Source organism: Sus scrofa, chromosome 8 (assembly GCF_054392235.1).
Source record: "Sus scrofa isolate SSC_HxYL_T2T_F1_AM1 chromosome 8, Sscrofa_HxYL_maternal_Yorkshire_Landrace_v2.0, whole genome shotgun sequence".
Classification (NCBI taxonomy): Eukaryota; Metazoa; Chordata; class Mammalia; order Artiodactyla; family Suidae; genus Sus; species Sus scrofa.
Window position 1 is genome coordinate 27,925,385 of NC_139390.1, and position 19,968 is coordinate 27,945,352.

Below are 19,968 nucleotides of genomic sequence, written 5' to 3' on the forward strand. Positions count from 1 at the left end.
AATTTTAATTCATACTTCTGCTCTAGCTCTCAACACACCCTAAGCTGTTTTATAAATAACCCGTTCATGGGTCTGCCTCGCTTTGAGGTCCTAAAATGCCCCATTCCTAACACAGGATAGTACCCGGCCCACAGAAAATGCTATAGAAAGCTTTCAGAACTGGTATTAAATTAAAGCCATATATACATTATTATGAAATCACACCTATATTTCAGGAGTTAAAGGAAAAGAGGTCCCTGAAAAACAAGATTTCTAGTAGATAATGAGCCTGCCCCCGCCCCCACCCTCACCCTCACCCTCACCACCGCTCCCTCCTCATGCTGCTCGTTTCCTTTTCCTTCAGCCTCTTCAGACCACAAGCAGGTTCAGCAGCGTTTAGGCCTGTGATGCATTTGTTCTCTAGTCCCTATTCACTGGGCTTATGTTTCCCCATCTTGTCTTCCAGCTGTCCTGAGTGTGGCTCTAAGAACCCTGGTGCTTAAGATAAGATAACGAGATGCCTGTGGGAGAGAAGCATTCGGGCTTTCCTTTGGAAAGCTTCCATTTCATTCCAGTACTTCTGAGAGAACAGGAGCCCGTCTGAAGGCACTGCCCCCTCCCTCTGGCGCTGCGTTTCCCCATGTGAGAGGAGGGAGCAGGCTGTTCTGGGTTTCTCCGCATAGCCCCAGGCCCTCCCCCCTCCGCCCCCAGTATCAAGTCCAGTGTTGCCATGGCCTCATATACAATGTACCCACGGAGGGCCCAGCAGCACTGAGAACTTGCTGTCACTGAAGTTTACTTATGTATGGTGAAGATTCCCTGTTAGTTCATAGCCACTCTCTAGGTTTGCTTTCTTTTAGTGAAGAAGCAGTTTATTCAATTAGAGAAAAATGGTCAGAGAATAAAGAGGCCAAGGTCCTATTTCAGTCTGCAGACTTGACATAAAAGAATGTGCTAATTAAAATTTACCTAACCAGTGGCAATAAACTCTATTCCAGCAGAGGAATTTTTTAAACTCTCTATTATAGAAAAATAATAAATATATGCTGATTGAAGAGAATGGTGGAGACTCCACGTGAAACCATACCCAGCTTTAAGAGTAATTAACTTAACAGCCAATCACTTCATCTCTACACCATTCTCACACTCTCAAGTTATTTAGAAACAATTCAAACACCAGATTAGTTCCTTCATAAGTATCTTTTAGCATTCACATAGAAATCTTATTAGCAATAATATTGAAAGTATTTACCTTTGTTTAATATACTTCTCATCCTATTACAGAATTCATATTTTGTTGCCATAAATCTTGAAAAGTATACTTTAGAGATTAAGCCCTTGTCGGTTACATCATTTGAAACTATTTTCTCCCATTCTGTAAGTTGACCATGATGTACAGTAGAAAAAAATTGTACTGGGGAAATAATAATAAAAAAGGTTAAAAAAAAAAACTTGAAAAGTATATGAGACTTCCATAGTATATTGAAAATGTGAAACTTCCACGGGAAAAGGAATTGTGTGAGCTAACTCCGTCCCTGTGGTTAATCTGTTCTGTACACAGTGGCACCCATTGTGCAGGAACGCCCCTCCTTTGGTCACCTAGTAACTTTTCACTAGTCAACAAGAAGCTGAATAAACTATTATGTTGCATGAAAGTGCTGGCTAGCTGACTTGGATCATCTCCTGGACTTTTAGAAGCAAAAAACCATACCAAGTTTGAATTTGCTAAACCTTTAGGCTTTGCTGTCAGAAACATTCCACTCTTGGAGCATAAGATGGATACAGAAGACATAGGCTCAGGGAAACTAGGCCAAATATTGAAGCAGATTTGGAGACAAAACGTGATGCTAAAGCAGGCGCTCCTGGGAGAAGACCATTGTGAAGGGGCTGGTGGGGCCACTTGGATAGCCACAGTGGTCTTTCTGGGTCAAGGGCTCAGTAGGGCCCTTCACCAACTCTTGGAGCACATTGCAGGGACTCTGCGCTCCACCTGCCAGCAGCTGTGTGTTCTGCTTGACAAAGAGAATCACTGTACCTGGACACAAGGCAAGTGTTTCCTTTACTTGTACTTTTTCTAAGAAATATTGATTGGGTAGCCACTCTGAGAGGGCTGAGGAGCATGCAAACCCTCTATCCATAAGGGACTAATAATTTAACATGAGAAACAAGTTAAGACAAATGCACTGAGGCCAGTTCCACTGGAGACATACAAATGAAGTGTGCTAAGTCTTCCGCAACAGGCAGGATTCCATTTTTAGGGTGGGGAATTGGGAATTTCACTAGCACAAATGCAGTATCTAACCTGGAGTTTAAGGAATAGATTGGATTTATGCAGCCAGAAATTGGGCACCTTGAGAGAGCATTCTGGGCAGAGGTCTTGTTAGCAGGATCCAAGACTTAGAGATAGGAAAACATAGGCTTAGTTTGAGGCATAACAAGAAGTTTTCCCATATTGGAATATGATTTTCTATTTTTAGACTTGTTTGAACTTGAACTTAGTCATTTCAAAAAATCACTGGGAAGACGGGGGTGGGATGGATATGGAATTCAAGCCCCCCGCCCCCCACCACATACACACACACTAAGGGGATGAAGTTTCTTGGGAAGAGGCCCGGTTCTGGATGCTAAGTATGGTGTGGCAGGACGAACATGGTATGCAATGTCTAGGATCTCAGACGATCTACAGTTATTCTAGTTAAGAAGATGGTGGCATCTTGATATCCAATTCTAAATAATATAGAGTCAAGGCAGGTGGTCAGTTTTCAACAATCAAGAATCCAGGGCACATCATGTTAAGAAATTCAGTCTAGAGGGCAGATCGTGAACATCAGGGAAATGTCCGAAGGCAGCATGACCCAGAGACCATCAGCTGGAGCTGATACCAGGAATCAAATCTCTGGATAGAATTGCACGTGGTCCTAGGAAACATATGAAGACAAAGGATTATTCATGGAAAATAATAAAGACTCAGTTACTAGAACAGGAATTTAAAATAAAGACAGGGTCTCAGATACAAGACAAAAAACAACAAAAACAAAAAAACAAGTCATAACTGTAGCCTGAAGAAAACGGCTAGACTAGTAAAAAAAGACGATTTACTGATGATTCTGAAAACACTGAGCTCTGGGGCCTTAAATGATATATTCCTGAGTTCAGAATTAAATTCTAAAGATTGGAGATCTGCTAATCCTGCAAAAAGCCATTAGTTGATCCCACCTGTAAGGAGAGGAGGGATGAACAAACAGGAAAATAATAATTAGCAACGGGGATGGAGTGAGAGATTATATCAGATCAGATCGTGGTGAAAGTTCCTATCCGAGTGAGGAGGCTCCACTTGGCTTATTAGTCCTTGAGTGTTCAGGTTCTAATCATAGAATAGGTATAATTAGAGCTATTCTTTGAAAGATTCATTTGAAAATTGCCAATGATCACAACCCCAGCAGGAGGAATAGTGTCAACACAATAGCCATCATAACAAACACAGTAGCCAATAAAAAAACCTGCTACCCAAGTCTCATCTGGGGAAATTTGCTACAATTTAGGCAAATAATTATAGGTGGATTACTGTTAAACTATATAGTACATTCAAAGAGGAAAAACAATTCTCAAAATCACACCAAATGAGGAACCATTGAGGGAGATGTTGACATCAGCTGAACAGCATTTTATGGAAGGGGGTCACAATATCTGCTTTCAGGTGGCATTTTCACCCCGAAGAGGAATTAGATTTACTCTTTGCTTTTATGTTGAAAAAACAAGATGTCCCCAATTCTTAGATGTGATAAAGAGTTACAGTTGTAGAGTTGTACAAATGACTTCTTCAGGATGGAGACAGGCTTACATGCCTAGTAAAGGGGTTTGTAGATTTCTAGGGTGATCTCTCTATACTTCATTACATGTCAGTGGAAAGACATAATTTGGTTCAATTTGTATTTATTCTTTTTATGTGTCTGTCTCTGTGTGTGTAGAAATCGTGACTTTCAGAGAGTGCCTCATGAAAATAAATGAATATTTGGGGGGCACGGCTGCATTTCTAAAGAAAGAAGAAAAGGAGATGTGTAATTTATGCGGCATGCATGATGAATGTGCTCCACAGCAGACAATGTCCGCCATTCAAGATATCAAAGCCACAGACATTGCTGCAAGAGAGGAACAAAATGTCATAGAAACAGCTACTGTGTCTCCCACAAGTAGAGAGGAAAGTCATTACCCAAACCAGGTCCAGTTAAAAAAAAATAAAACATATAGGAGTTCAGAATTAGTGGAAAAAGAAAACAATACATCATTGAATGGAGATGTAACAGGGCAAGAAGAGTCACAGAACAAAATGTTCCCAGATAATACAGAAAATGAAAACGATAAACAAACAGAACACATGACTGTTGAGAACATAAATGGCAACAGGCGAGAGACACATGACATAATCCAGACAACAGAAAGAGAAATTCAAGAGACCTCAGAAAGCCAAAGAGAAGAGATGATCATATCCTCAATAACATGTGATATCACCAATAAATATGTGACTAGTCTTCTTCCCAGTGATCCAGAGAGTTTAAAGCAAAAGGAAAACATAATGGAAAAGGAGTAAGTAAATACAATGTGAGAGGTGCTTTCACATGTGTGTTTCTACTTATATATAAAATAGTATTTATCATGAATAAAATGTTATATTTACATTTCAGATCTCCAAAAGATATTATAAATCAATAATTCAGTTCGAATTATTCCCATAAGATGTAGATGGCTGCTATTTCCAATATTATTTGTTTCTTATAGATTCAGAAAAAAAATTACATGTTGCTTTAAAGGAAGAAGGAATTGACTATATAAGAAAGTAGTTAAAAACGAGCTTTGCCCAGAACATGAACACTTTCCTAAAGCACTACTCTTTAAATTATCATAAAAAAAAACTAGGGGGGTGCAAATTTCAAATACTAGAAGAGAATTTCCCAACCTCAGATTTATTTTCTTTATATTCTCAAGTAAATTCTCAGATTTATTTTATTTATAAATCATCATGAATTCTTAATCTGTGTCTGTAGAACTCTGGGAGGGCTTTTGGATAAGTTTTGGGAGGTTCTTAAAATCAAATGTGTATTTTCACACCTATTTTATGTCTTTGGAGATGGTCCAGAGCTTTCACCGATTCCCAAAGAGCCCCTGAGTTTAAAAAAAATATGTTGAAATTGACTGATCTATTTTATGAATTATATCCCCTATATATAGGGCATAATAATCCATATTTGCCCACATAAAATAAAATATTCATGTCATATTTTCCTAGTAAAAAATAAGACCCTTAGAAGGCAATGGGGAATAATAATAATAATAAATCATTGGTTTGAGAGTCAGACTTAAATTTATCTCCTGTTTTATTGCATACTAGTTCTGTGACCCTGGGAAACTTGTTTCACTTCTTAGCCCCATTTTCTTATTTGTAGAAATTATATATACTTTCTGGGATTATTTAATAAGGTCAAATGAAAATATCATGTAAATAGCCTAGGACCTTATTGCTTGGCAGATGTTTACTCTTAAATAAATATTCACAGGTTGATTTATTTCACCCTCAAGAAGGTTCACTTTCTCCACCTCCCACACACCACCGAACTTCACTTATTCTCTCTCTGGTCTTTCAGATGTACAATACCATTTCTAAGACAACACCACAAATGAGTCTATGATCTCAGGCAAGTTATTCTGTTCACTTTGACCTTAGGTATCTCATCTGTAAAATGAAGAGGTTGGTCTAAGTTTCTTTCCATGTCTGAAAACTGATGAATCCCACAGATGTCACAGGAGTACACTCAATGTATGAAAGACCCCCCCCCCCACCAGGTTTGAAAGACTCACTGCCCCTGCAAAACAACTATTAAAGTAGACAATATATAGTTGCCCATTTCACTTGAGCAAAACATTAACACTTCATATCCTCACATTCAGAAATGACTCAAAGCATCAACTAATGAGTCATTGCTGAACCACTCCCTCTATCATCTCCTTTAGGTAGGTGTTCCCTAGTTAGTGATTTCCTCTTTGTGGCATGCAAACCAATTTTGCTTGGCTTGCATGTTTCAGAGAATGACTACTCATGGCAATTCCCCAGGCTAGGAAGCCATCATGCTACAAGAAAGATGAGTATCATAAACAAAACCTAGCTCAGAATCTGTTGTGATTCCTTCCTGGAGAGCTTTTTTGGGGAGAAAAAAAAAAAGCCCTATGTGTTTCAGGGTAGTTGTCCTAGTGTGTACAAACTCAAAGGGAAACAACACTAGACTAAACCAATGTGATTATTTTAGTGGATGGAACAGATCGATTTGATTAGGTCTAGGGGAAATGGCAGGATTTATAGGTCTCCTCGCCCTATTTCACCTGTCAGTTTTGTAGAAGAAGAGTGTATTGAGTTGATTTTCCATGGCATTAAAGAGAGTCACTTTTGAAATTATTGAAGGCTGGATTATTGTATCCTCTAGTAAACAATGTATCTCATTTTCTGGAGTACCATTATCACCAGATCAGAGAATACTCAAATAGATCCATGTACTGTGTAATTTTGCATTCCTTTTAACTTTATGAGTTCAAAGTTGCAAATATAAATAAATAGTCCTCTCTGTAATTTCAACATTTTTTATATTTCTAAGTTAAAAGGCACTGTAATATTCAATTTATTAATTGAAAAGTAGTTAAAAACCTGATTATTCTAGAACTGAGTATTAATGCCACATTTTACAAAGATCCTCTTTTTTCTCTTTGAGATTGCTTATATTTCAATCGTTTCACTCATATGAAATGAGAAATAGCAAGAAGAGGAGAAACCTAAGTTGATAATTTTAAGGCAGAGATATAATATTTATTTAGCACTCCCTTTATGTTAATCCATTATTTAAAAAGTTGAAATTTTTTATATCATTCAGTTTTCACACTGTTGTGGATTTGGTATTCATTTCAATTTGTCTGGATAAAGAAACCAGTCTTTTGGAATGATTTGAGGAAAAATGATATTAGAAAGTTAGGGCTTTTGTGTTAATGATAGATGGATTCAGTTATTGACTATATAGCTTACCATCTGTATGATCTTTAGCAAGTTAAATTTTCTAAACTTCAGTTTCTTTATCTCTAAAATGGTAGTGACAGGAGTACCTGCCTGACCATAGTGTGAGGAGTAAATGAAGTAATCTTTAACCGTAAACCTTGTTCAGAGAAAGAGCTAAAATATTAGATATTTTGATAATAATTATCGATGTTAAAGGTCAAACAAGTAGTAAGTGACTGATATCAAAGTTGAATTCCAATCCATAAGACTCTAAAACTGGAGTTCCTGTCATGGCTCAGTGGTTAACGAATCCGACTAGGAACCATGAGGTTGCAGCTTCGATCCCTGGCCTTGCTCAGTGAGTTAAGGATCTGGCATTGCCATGAGCTGTGGTGTAGGTTGCAGACGCGGCTCGGATCCCGTGTTGCTGTGGCTCTGGTGTAGGCCTGTGGCTACAGCTCCAATTAGACCCTTAGCCTGGGAACCTCCATATGCCGCGGGAGCGGCCCAAAGAAATAGCAAAAAGACAAAAAAAAAAAAAAAAAAAAAAAAAGACTCTAAAACCTTTGGCAAAGGTGATGGTACAAAAAACAAGAGTAAATCCAATTGTCAAAGTAAACATTTGGATTGATACTCTGAAGATTGTAGATATTATAAGTATGTTGATCAATCATATATTCACAGTATTTTTGCAACTTTCTCAATTTTTCTTAAATAATATAATAAATATCATCATTTAATTTAAGGTGTTTAGACATTTCTAATATATATACATACGTATATTCCCTTTCCTCAAAATATAGAAAACTATTAAGGTATTAGTACCTGGTTTATCAAGAAGATTTAGCAATCTTCAGATTCATACTGAAGTGAAGAAAAGTGAGGAATGAATCGACTGCTTAAGTAATAATAGTTATAACAATAGTAACAGTAGCTAACACAGATAGTACTTACTATGTGCCAGGCACAGCTTTTTAATTACCATACCATAGTTCCTTTAATTCTCACAGCCTTCCTGTGAGATAGGTATTATTTTATCTCTATTTTACAGTTGAGGAAACTGAGGCACAGAGAGGTCAAGTATCTTGCCCAAGGTCACAGAGTAAATGAGAGAGCTGGAATTCACATTGCAACAATGTGGCTCTAGAGCTTGTACTCTTAGGCAGTTCTCTATGTGGTCCATATATCATAATTGAAAAAATGATGTCCTTTTTGTCTCTGCAGGTATCTTGATGTGCTGAATGATAATACTCTCCCCCAAGTGTCTTGTTACATTACAGCACCATCCTCTGTTCTACAGCATCTAGAATGCCGGATAATTAATAGTATGAGTTCTTTAGTAGTGAGTGACAATGAGGAGTTGGTCAGCAATGTCATCACTGTTGAGTGCTCAGAAATGGAAAAGAGAATTCCATTTCCAATATGCATTGCAATTCCATTTACTGCACGTTACAGAGGAAATTACAGAGACATCATGGTGAAAGTGTCTGATATAAACTTTCAGTCAAGTTACTTGACTCCAAATTCACTGGAAGGAATGAGAGGAAGTTACAAGGTTGGTAAATTTTTGGCTACATCTACATTTGCTATTTGACTTCTGTTACTGAGACTACCAGATTGCAACATAGATACAGTTGTTCCATTGGTAACAAATGGAAGGGTTGATAAGATTTATGCTAGTCAATTTATGTTTTGTTTTGTTTTGTTTTGTTTTGCCATCCATAAAATATCAAAAAGCAGAGCTTAGTGGTTAAATTTAGGATTGAAGAACTTGAGTCTAGGACCCAGCAAGTGTTATATTTTTGCCTGAGAAGCAAAACCAACATCACAGTTTAATTAGGTTCATGCCTTAGACTGCCTTTAGACTAACATTTCTAATGTGAAAGACCTCTTTCCAAATTTAAGAAGTTTAGAATCTCCAGATGATAGTAGCTTTATTTTTATCATTCATGGGTTGGGAAAATATGTAAAAACTAAACACTGTGCATGTATGTGCACGTGTGTGTACACCTTGAGATAGTTATTAAGTTTATAAATCATGTTTAGTCTGTACATGGAAAAGAGCATATAAAGTACTTAGTACTTAGTTGTGGAGGAAGACTGGCTAAGTCTGAAGTTTGACTCCTACACTTCCTTGCTATGTGAACTTGAGAAAATTATGTAACCTTGCTATGGCTCAATTTCTTCATCTAAAAAATGAACAGAGTATTAGTGTCTAACCGATGAGGTCATAAGGATTAAATGAGAAAATACAATCAAGAAGATAAAAAAAGCTCTTAAATACATGTTAGTGGTTACTGAATTATCATTTTTCATAGTAAACTTTTTTTTATAACTCTGAATCCCCTTATAGTGACAGATTCCTATGTTATGATAAAAGAATATATACACAATTATTTTAAATATAACATAAAGTTGAAGGGAACTCAAGTTTAAAGTTCTTTTGTGGACCACTGAACTTATTTTTTTAAATTATGGTTGATTAACAATGTTGTGCCAGTTTCTGTTGTACAACAAAGTGACAGTTTTATGTACATATCATTCGTACACACACATTCTTTTTAATATCCTTTTCCATTATGATTTATACCAAGAAATTGGATATAGTTCCCTGTACTGTATAGTAGGGTCTTGTTGTTTATCCATTCTAAATGTAATAGTTTACGCCTACTAACCCCAAACTCCCAGTCAATCCCACTTCCTCCCCCCTCTATCTTGGCAACCACAAGAATGTTCTCTACATCTGTGAGTATGTATCTGTTTTGTAGATAAGTTCATTTGTGCCATATTTTAGATTACACATTTAAGTAATATTATGTGGTATTTGTCTTTCTCTTTCTGACTTATTTCACTTAGTATGATAATCTCTAGTGGTATCCATGTTACTGTGTGAACTTATCATTAAATAATTAAAATATTTCTATTTCTTATCTTTATATAAGTGATCATTATTTGAAGAGAAGGGCAGGGAATAATGTGAAAAAAAAAAAGCCATGAATACAAAGTTATTTTTAGTTCATCTCTTCCTTTTCTGATTTGGGTCATTTCTGAGTTAAAAAGTTATACCCTTGAATATTAAGGCTAAGCCTGTTCTAATTATTTACTCCAGTCTATATGACTAAGACATTTTGTATTTAGTCTAGGAAGCCTGTAAGTATAATACAGGCTACTGTAAGTATAATACTTACTACTAATGTAGTAAGTATTGCCCTTGTGTGTGGCTTTTTCATCTTGACCAGTCTGTGTGACTGCCATAATAAAAACAAAAACCGACACAGCCATGTGCTTTTCAACAAATGGTGGCAAGAGGTTTAGTAAATAGATACTGCAAAAGAACAAAAAATAAGAGAACCATTGTCTACTGAAAAAAAAAAGCATTTTTTTTATAGTTTTCTAACAGTAGTTATTCCTATTTTTAGCTCAAGACAATTTAAACTCTGGATTCCTTCCAATTTTTTTATGTGGTTCACATAAGACATTTAAGAATTCTAATTCTGGAGTCAGATAAACCATCATCAGAGTTCTGTTCATGACATTCCCCAGCTTAAAACCCTTCCGTTTCCCTAGACTCTGCCAAAAGTACTCTAACTGCATGGCAACCCCCACGAGGTCCCCAAAAAACCTTTCTTTCTTACTTCTCACCATTTTCCCTCCAGCCAATTAAAGAACATTCATCATGCCCTGAATTTTCCCAGCGATGGATTGAGGCAGTGATATTGTGAAATCTCTTTCTTAGTCAGTTTTCAAATGATAGATTATTTTCCACTGTGACTGTCCCTGAGATGTTTGTGTGTGTGTCTGCCTGATTATCCACTCATGCCTGGGTGGAGTCCTGCTGGTGTTTGGGGAAGCCTGAATAGACCAGATTACTTCTAAACCTTCCTCTTCATTTTAAGCTTTGGTGATTATGTAAGTAGATAATTTTGTTTTCATTTATGTACTCAGTTCCTTTTTGTGTGATAAAAAAGCTTGAATATGTCCCTGCGTATATGCCTCCCAAATGTAAACGGCACTATATAAAGGAGAAACACAAATGGGTCTCTTAGTGATCATCTGCTCCCACTGCGTGGAGGAGAGAAACAGAGAAAACGACTTTCTCAAGAGATTGTGACTTGCCAGAAGGAAGATTCTGCTGATGGTACAGGTGCTATGGTACTTGTGTAAACTACCCAAACGGTGAAATTTCAGGCCTCAGAATTCCTAAACCGGTGTTAAATCATCTGGATAAAGGTCCATATTTAAAGTCCATTCTGGTAAAGGAAGATAGGATTCTAAATATAATCAATACTTGTGAAAACACTACATGTGATTGCCCGTCATCCATTTACCTTTTGGAGGGAATACAAATACATTTATTTCTCTCTTTTTTTAAAATGAAAAGAAACTCCTAATATCTACTTTTATATAGTTCAGATTTGGGACACTTCTAATATATACTTTTACTTCATCTCATAAAAGGACCATCTATTTGGGATGAAATGATTCTCCGTAGTGGGGGATTACAGGGGCAGCAGAGAATTTTGTTTTGTGTTTTTCCACAGCTATAGCCTGTGTACAGCATGTAGTCCCCAATGATGTGGTATTAATGTCCCTTAATGTCATTGTCTCGATGTCCTTCGATCCATACAGGGAACCTATGCTGAAGTGAAAGTTTATAAGCTGGGTATCTTTTCTGTTGTGTCCTGTTTAAAGAAAGAGTCCTTTACAGTAACAAAGAAAGGCCTTACTCTTAAACCAAGCATGGATTCCCGGATATCCTTAAATTACCCTCCAGGAGTTTTCAGCTCACCAGTGCTTATACAATTAAAGGTAAATATAAAAAACTGGTGAGTTTCTTCTCCTAGATTTTGTGGGTAATCAAACATGGCCTTGAGAGAATGATGAAGATACAAATATGTAATGTAACAATAAACAAATTTCTTTCTCATGCTTCTAATGACCTAACTTAGAGTCTCATCAGTGATATAGTGATTTGAAGCATATTGAATATCATTTCAAAATGAATCCCTGCCTTATCTGAAAGGCTTTCTAGCTATTTTTTGTTTCTTTGTTTGGCTTGGTTTATGTTATTTGTTGACAAGGATAAATGTTGAATATCTATGATAGAATTAGTACCAGACATTGGGACTTCTGTATGATTCAAGATTTCTACCTAAGAGGATGGCTAAAAAAGAGGCTAATCAATTAAAATACATATGGTTATATTTAATTGTAAAATCTTTTTGGGAAGAGGATTTAATACATACAAACATTATTTACAAGTTGTAAGTGATGAACCAATGTACATATTAGAAGTCATACTTCCTCAATATTTCCTGTTCTTCTGGCCTCGTCTCCCTCGTGCTTTTCTAATTTCTCCCAGTTGTTATTATAAGTGGTAAGCAAAAAAGAAGAGTTAGGAAGAAAACATATTATAAATAATTTATTCATAAATATTTCCATAAACTTTGACATTTTTGAATTATACTAGCTATTTTTATTAGCCATTCTTATGTGAGAGGAAACAAATAAATATAGTCTTGTTTTTCTAGTTTCTGAAGAGCCCTTGTTCTAACAATAGTTCTAATTAGAAATTATATAAAATGTCTATTTTGTTTTCTAGGTCATGTTGTTGCCTACCATTAAGAATGTTTCTCAGTTATTTATAACATAGGACAGGGAACTAAGATTTCAGAAAGGCTTTGTGAAAAGAGGACCAAATGCTGTAATCTTTTATAAATTCTGTCCTGTTGATTCCAACCAACAATATATAGAAATATGTATAAAACTATGTTCTATTAAGTTTTCAGAAAATTAATTTAGAAATGTGCTGATAACTTTGCATCTTTTTGTGTATATATGTATGTGTGTGTTTTCTTTGTTTAGGTCCAGCCAATTGACCCATCTTTGGTGGCATATTTAAAAACTCAGCAAGATATTTCCTATTCAGTACTATCCACAAGTCCTGTGATTCACATTCAACACCCATCAACGCATCCTTTCCAGAAACCAGTCACTGTATTCCTACCTTGTTCACCACATCCTGATAAAAAAAATCTTGGGTCTGAGGTAGATCATAAAGGAAGAGCTAGTACCACAGCAAACAGAATCATACCTTTATACCTCAACTGGTGAGTTAAGACCCTAATGTCTCTAACTGATCCTGATGGTAAACAAGGAGATTTAAATGATTAAAAATGTAATCAGAGGTATGTAAATATAAGTATTGAAATACTATGAAATATTTTAACATAGAAATAAAATATTGTGGGTTGAGAAGGGTAATGATTTTAGCTGTTAAGGGGTACAAAAGTATGCTGTGTTAAAATCTGACACAAAAGAGATAAAATTAGGAGTTCCCATTGTGGTGCAGCGGCAACAAATCCGACTAGGAACCATGAGGTTGTGGGTTCAATCCCTGGCCTCGCCCAGTGGGTTAAGGATCAGGCATTGCCGTGGAGCTGCGGTGTAGGTCCCAGATACGGCTCGGACCCTGCGTTGCTGTGGCTGTGGTGTAGGTCAACAACTGTAGCTCTGATTCAACCCCTAGCCTGGCAGTCTCCATATGACATGGGTGTAGCCCTTAAAAAAAAAAAAGGTAAAATTAATACCTGCTTTCAAAAAACTTATGATATGTTTAATTACAAAGACATGATATAATGATTTTATTTTCCATATTTGAGTGTTCTGTTAATGTGGGAAAAAGATTAACCTGTTCTTTTCATAAACAAATTAACATTGAGTCTATATTTGTCATATAGGCAGTTTGCTTTATCTCATTTTTATAATTAAAGAAAATCCTCACCAGTAAGACTAAAATACATATTGAGCTACCAGCCAAAAATGAAATTGAAAATGAAATGCTAACCACAAATAGCTTACACTGCACAATAGTAATCCTGACTTTAATTCCTACCCTTTCATTTAATTTTTCCTCTTTTTTTTTTCTAATAAGAGACGTAGAAGAGAATCTATTCTTTTATTTTGAAGGGAATTTTTTTTTCTTTGAAAAACCATTGGAGGGAAAAACAATTTCAGACAGAAATAATAAGTACTATTCATTGAGAAACTACTATTTGCCAAGTTTCTTGTGTACATGACCTTATCCAGTCTCCTTCCCACCTTAGCATCATTTGATCAGTAAGAAGACTGAACCTCAAGGAGATGAAGAACTTGCACAACTGGCCGCAGGTTCCACATCTGAATCTTCAGATGTGGGTTGAAAGATTATTGTGGGTTGAAAATATTTTTTAAAAAATTCCAAAAAGTTCCCCAAAGCAGAACTTGAATTTGCCGAGCCCTGCAACTATTTACATAGCATTTACATTGTATTAAGTATTATAAATAATCTTGAGATTGATTAGAAGTATACGGGAAGATATGCATGGGTTATATGCAAAAACCACTCCATTCAACATAAGGGACTTGAGCATCCACAGATTTTGGTATCTGCAGGCGTCCTGGAATGAATCTCTCACATCCAGATACTTAGGGAGCACTTTAACTAAGAAGTGCACGAGCGTGGTCTGGACTCACATATCTCTATTTCTAATCATGACTCTTAAGTAGCCAGTATCTATTTAGTTTGAAATTGCAAGACTAAAAAATCGAGAAGTGGATTATTTGGTCTTTCCCACTGTGTTTCTAATTTAGGAAGTTGGCAACAGTAGAACATTAGGTTGTGGCTAAGTATTAGGTAAGTGAGAGAGAACATAGACATAGACGCAATCCATTTGTATGTGCTTTTGCTACTTGGAATATATATATATGTGTGTGTATATATATATATTGTGTATATATATATGTGTGTGTGTGTGTGTATATATATACACACACACACATATATATATATATCAATTGGCATTGCATTAGGTCATGTTCCTGTATGTCATGGTAAAATAAAATTTAAAATAAGAAATGTTCTGGAGCTTCTTATTTATTTATTTTTTGTCTTTTTGTCTTTTCTAGGGCCACATCTGTGGCATATGGAGGTTCCCAGACCAGGCGTCTAATCGGAGCTGTAGCCACCAGCCTACGCCAGAGCCACAGCAACATGGGATCCAAACCGCGTCTGCAACCTACACCACAGCTCACGGCAACACCAGATCCTTAACCCACTGAGCGAGGCCAGGGATCGAAAACGCAACCTCATGGTTCCTAGTCGGATTTGTTAACACTGAGCCAAGACGGGAACTCCCTGGAGCTTCTTATTTAAATGTATTAGTCTAACAGATTAGGACATTCTCTTTCAAATATTCCCTAAAATACATAAACATATGTATTTTATACACACATATATTTGTATATATAAAGATGAGAGCTTAACTAAAAATTGATTCTGACTGTTAGATCATTACTAGAATCTAGTAAGTATTTCTACTGTCTATAGGATTGCAAAGGATTAATAAAAATGATTTGTGCCTGACCTATACTTTATATTATGAAACAAAGCAGCTCCACTTGACAGGAAGATGATAGAAAAACAATTTGCCTGTCCCTGATTATTGATCCCATAGTCTACATACACCAATGAGAATAAAAATGTATCCTTGCAATACACAAATATCATTTGTGGAAGCGACTCCATCATTGTTGCCCCTCTTTTACTATATTTCCACATCCCTCAGAAACAACGAGGCAGAATGTGGACATAAGTTGGAGGCAGCATATTGTACCGTCAAAAATGAAATTGCCAAAAGCGTAGGGATAAAGGTAGAGGTAATAACAGCTCTAATAGACATGCACGCTGACGGTGGTACCTTTTCATACACTTGGTCAAGGCAAAGCATTGGAAGTCCAGTCAGCACAGACAGAAGTTTACGCCTTTGTCCAGAGAAATTACACTGAGTGAAAAATGACTAGATACTGACAATCAGTTTAGAAATTATGCACATGGATCTGTCCTCTAGATCTGAGAAAGAGATTCAAATGGCTACCGAATTGAAAATGGGTGGACAAATATTCATTCAAGGATAAGTCCTCCATGATGTCTTATTGAAAAAAAAATCAATACCAATCACTACTAATACTTCAAAAGAAGAACAAAACTAACCAAAAAAAACCCCAAAATATAGAAATAAAGAGAACATCATCCTGACATTTCACAGTAATTAAATAATGAGAACTCTAGTTATTGGCGAATATTAGAAAAATCTGTTTTGTAAGTTTAGTAGTATCCAGTAAGGAAAATTTCTAAGAAACAGAGAGTCATCATGGTAGAATAGGAAAAGAAAAAAGGACAGAAGTGAGATACAAAGATAACAAGCTGAGGTGAAATGTCACCCAGGTGTGATAAGGACTCATCTGAAGTGATGTAACCTAATAATTATAACCCGTTGAAAAGAGACTTAAACTACCACGAATGAAGCAATAATCAAAGGCATAGTCAGACATAATTTTCTGATGCTGATTAAAACCTTGAGTTAGAAAGTATGGATTTCAAAATTTATGAAAAAAACCCCCGCATACTCAGACATAACATGGCAAATTGAAATGTACATTTAAATAAAACTCTGTAAGCATCCATTCGGCAGAAACAGATTAAGTAAAAAGGAATAAAATCGGTTTAGCCCCAGGCTCATTCTTTTTTTGTTGTTGTTGTTAAATTATGGTTGATTTACAATGTTTCTTCAATTTCTTTTGTACAGCAGAGTGAGTGAACCAATCACAAACAATTTCCTGTGCTGTAAAGTACGAGTCCATTGCCCATCTATTCCAAATGTTACAGTTTGTACAAGGCTCATTCTTTGTGGCACTAAATATCAAGGAAAAAGGGACTCAAACCTTCAAATATTTGATGAGGAGATGTAGAATTAGTGTCTTCACCTAACAAAAGAATTTTTCTTTTAATACAAGGGCTTATAGAATGTACTACTCACTCGTTCTTAACAAAATAAATAAATAGATAAAATTAATGAGATCAATAATAGGAGAGCCATTCTTATTTTCAAAATCTGGAATTGATCATAATATAAAAGCAAAAGGAGAGTTCCCTGATGGGCTAGCGGTTAGAATTTGGTGTTTTCACTGCTGTGGCTTGGGGTGATACCTGGCACAAGAACTTCCACATGCCATGAGTGTGGCAAAAAACAAATAAATAAGCAAAAGGAAAAAAAAACAGTGAAAGTTCATATGGCAAAGTGATAACAGAAAGAAAACAGATAAATAGCATGGTGATTTTAAAGAGAAAAATATATATAATTAAAATCGAGTTAAATAAATATAAATGGATTAAACATAATTTGCCCTGTTGCCCCTCTTAATCTTAAATATTTTAAAATACTTTAAATGCTTTCCTTGTGAAAATTTCCTTAAATTTATTATTAATTAATTAATTAATTAGCTATGTATTTGGCTGTGCCTGAGAAATGTGGAAATTCCCTTGCCAGGAATCAAACCAGAGCCACAACAGGGACTTGAGCCGTAAAAAGTGACAATGCCAGGTCCTTAACTGCTAGCCCACCAGGGAACTCATTCCTTAGATTTATTATGTATTTTACCAATTTTATTGTCAGTTTTTCAAATTTTTCTTTTTAATAATTCTAATTCTCCTTTCTAAAAAGATATTGCTATTTTAAAAAAATCTTTTCCAAGGTACTCTAGTTTTTCAGTATGCTCCCTATTTCTTCTTTTATGCCTTTAATCATTGTAAACACTTTTATTTCCAGTCTCACTAAGATTATTCTATCACCTATTAGCATGCTATTAATAATAATGTCTATCATACTAATTCATTCTATGAGTCTCAGACTTAGAAATTCATTTCCAAGTATGTATTATAATTTCTGATCAGATCAACTTTTTAGCCCATTCCCTTCCACCCAGAGCAGCTTTTGTGTGTTTCTTATTTGCTTGAGCCAATGTTCAAAGGGATTTTGGTTGTTTCTGTTGTTTCTCATTTCAAGGCCAGTGCTTCCCTTTTGGGATTCCAGTTTTATGACTAAGTCAGTTCCAGTTAACAGCTGGAGGCTGTATTTAATGAGCTGAGTACATGTGAAACTCCAGCCCCCCACACATCTGGTGTATGTGTATGGCTGGTGGGGTGGGAACAGGCTGATGAGGATGGGGGTACGCAAGGCTGAGGCCCTCATGTTCCCTAGGGAGGAAAGAGAATTCTAGCTTTTGGAGATGATTTTTCCCAAATCTAGGGGATTTCCTTTCCAGCTTTTGAGTTTCCCTAAGTGTGTGTAAGTGTGTGTGACATTTCATCCAGCATTCTAAGATTGTCATTCATCATCAGTTCAATTGGCCAGTTTAATTTTTCTTTTCCATTTCTTTGCCTTAGTACGTGATGTCTCTGCTTTTTATACCACGTTTAGCTGAAGAACTTTTGTTTATTCTATAAATTGAAGCTCAGGTTTTCCTTCTCTGTCAAGACAGTCTATGATCTCCAGGAGGGACGGACCGTTCCTCTCTATACCAGCCCTTTCCTTGTGTACATCTTATATCACTCCATAGGGCTATTAAATCCCCTTGTCCATTTATCATCACTCAGCATCCTTACCACACAGTAGGTGCTATGTTGAATTAGATGAAATAAATAAATTAAGTGTGTAGAAATGTAAATTGTGTTATTAATTTTCTATATTTTCTGACGATACTAAATTGATGTGTTATAGCATACTCTGCTGCTATTAGTGCTAGACATAGGAGGTGCATTTTTCCCATCCAATGGAGCACAAAATAATGAAATGAGAACTTATATGAACTATTGACTTAACATTCTTTCATCAAAGGGTGAAGGCCAGTTGAACATTTTCTGTGGAAATAGAAACAGAATGAAGCAATCCATGCCTCATAAAATAAAAAAAGATAAAAAAAAGATGGGAAGCCAAAACATAATCTGAGTATAAAGAATAAAAGGTCTCTATTGCAGTACATTCCTTCATGTGTGAATGATTTTGTGTAAAAAAGATGAGAGCCATTTAATTATGAGCCAGGAAATATTTCTTGATAGTAATGAAAAGAGAAATTAGTTTATTAACTAGAAACTTACCCCATATTCTTCAAGACATATTTTGGAGAGTTAATGGGAAATTGGTTTATTTTGCATAAAATATGCCATTTCTATGTAATGCTATTGGTTTTAAAATCATCTTATTCCAATGTAACTTGTGAGTCATACACAAAAACACTTGTATGATATATGTGTCATATCACAAAAAAATAATAAAATGAACAAGCCAGTAAAGCTACCACATAACTTAAGAAATCAGATATTATTAAAAGGATTACATCTCCTTATTAATCTCTCCCCATCCCATCCCCTATCTTCCTATCATAACTGAGCTTTACCTTCACCAAAGTTCACCACTATGTGGAAATTTTGAATCAGTCCTTTGCTTTTATTTATTTTTTAGTTTTATCACATGAATTTTTATTCATCCCTATACAATGTCTCATTTGGTTTTGTCTGTGCTGGCTATTTGTAAAAACAGTACCCTACTATGTATAGTCTTAAGGTCTCGCTTTTCCATTTATATTTGTGTTAAGTTCATTTTCACTTCTATATAATATTCTATTGAATAGCTTCATATTTTATTTATCAATGATTTTATTGATGGACACGGGTAGTTTCAATTTTTTGTTAATACTAACAGTACTATTATGATTATTTCTCAAAGTATATTTGTGCAAGTACTTCTTTAGAGTATACAGCTAAACATCTTATTGTTGAGTCACAGGGTATGCACATGTACAATTTTACAAGTCTTACAAACTGGTAGAATTAAATTTCAACCTCCCACTATTCCTTATCTTTTCTAGCCTTGCATTGTGTCGGACTGTAATTTTGAATATGTAATAGGTACAAAGTGGATCTCATGTGGTTTAATCTGCAATTCTCTGTTTACCATGAAGGTAACATCTTTCATAATGTCTTCTGATAGTCCTTTTCTTATGTGTGAGATGTCTGTTAATTTCTTTCCTCATTTTTGAATTTTTTATATTTATTTGTAGGATTACTTATACTCTCAGTG

At 35.7% G+C, this 19,968-nt stretch overlaps 1 protein-coding gene across 2 annotated transcripts in view; it reads left to right on the top strand.

Moving 5' to 3' along the window:
• Positions 1-1,697: 1,697 nt before the first annotated feature.
• The window catches only part of DTHD1 (death domain containing 1), a 74,447-nt gene continuing 56,176 nt past the window's right edge, over positions 1,698-19,968 (top strand). For both annotated transcript variants that reach the window (XM_003128908.6, XM_084971723.1), the window contains exons 1-5: positions 1,698-2,025; positions 3,948-4,563; positions 8,237-8,567; positions 11,642-11,821; positions 12,878-13,122. In XM_003128908.6, coding sequence (XP_003128956.6) covers positions 1,755-2,025; positions 3,948-4,563; positions 8,237-8,567; positions 11,642-11,821; positions 12,878-13,122 — 1,643 coding nt within the window. In that variant the 5' untranslated portion in view covers positions 1,698-1,754. The remainder of the gene's footprint in view (positions 2,026-3,947; positions 4,564-8,236; positions 8,568-11,641; positions 11,822-12,877; positions 13,123-19,968) is intronic.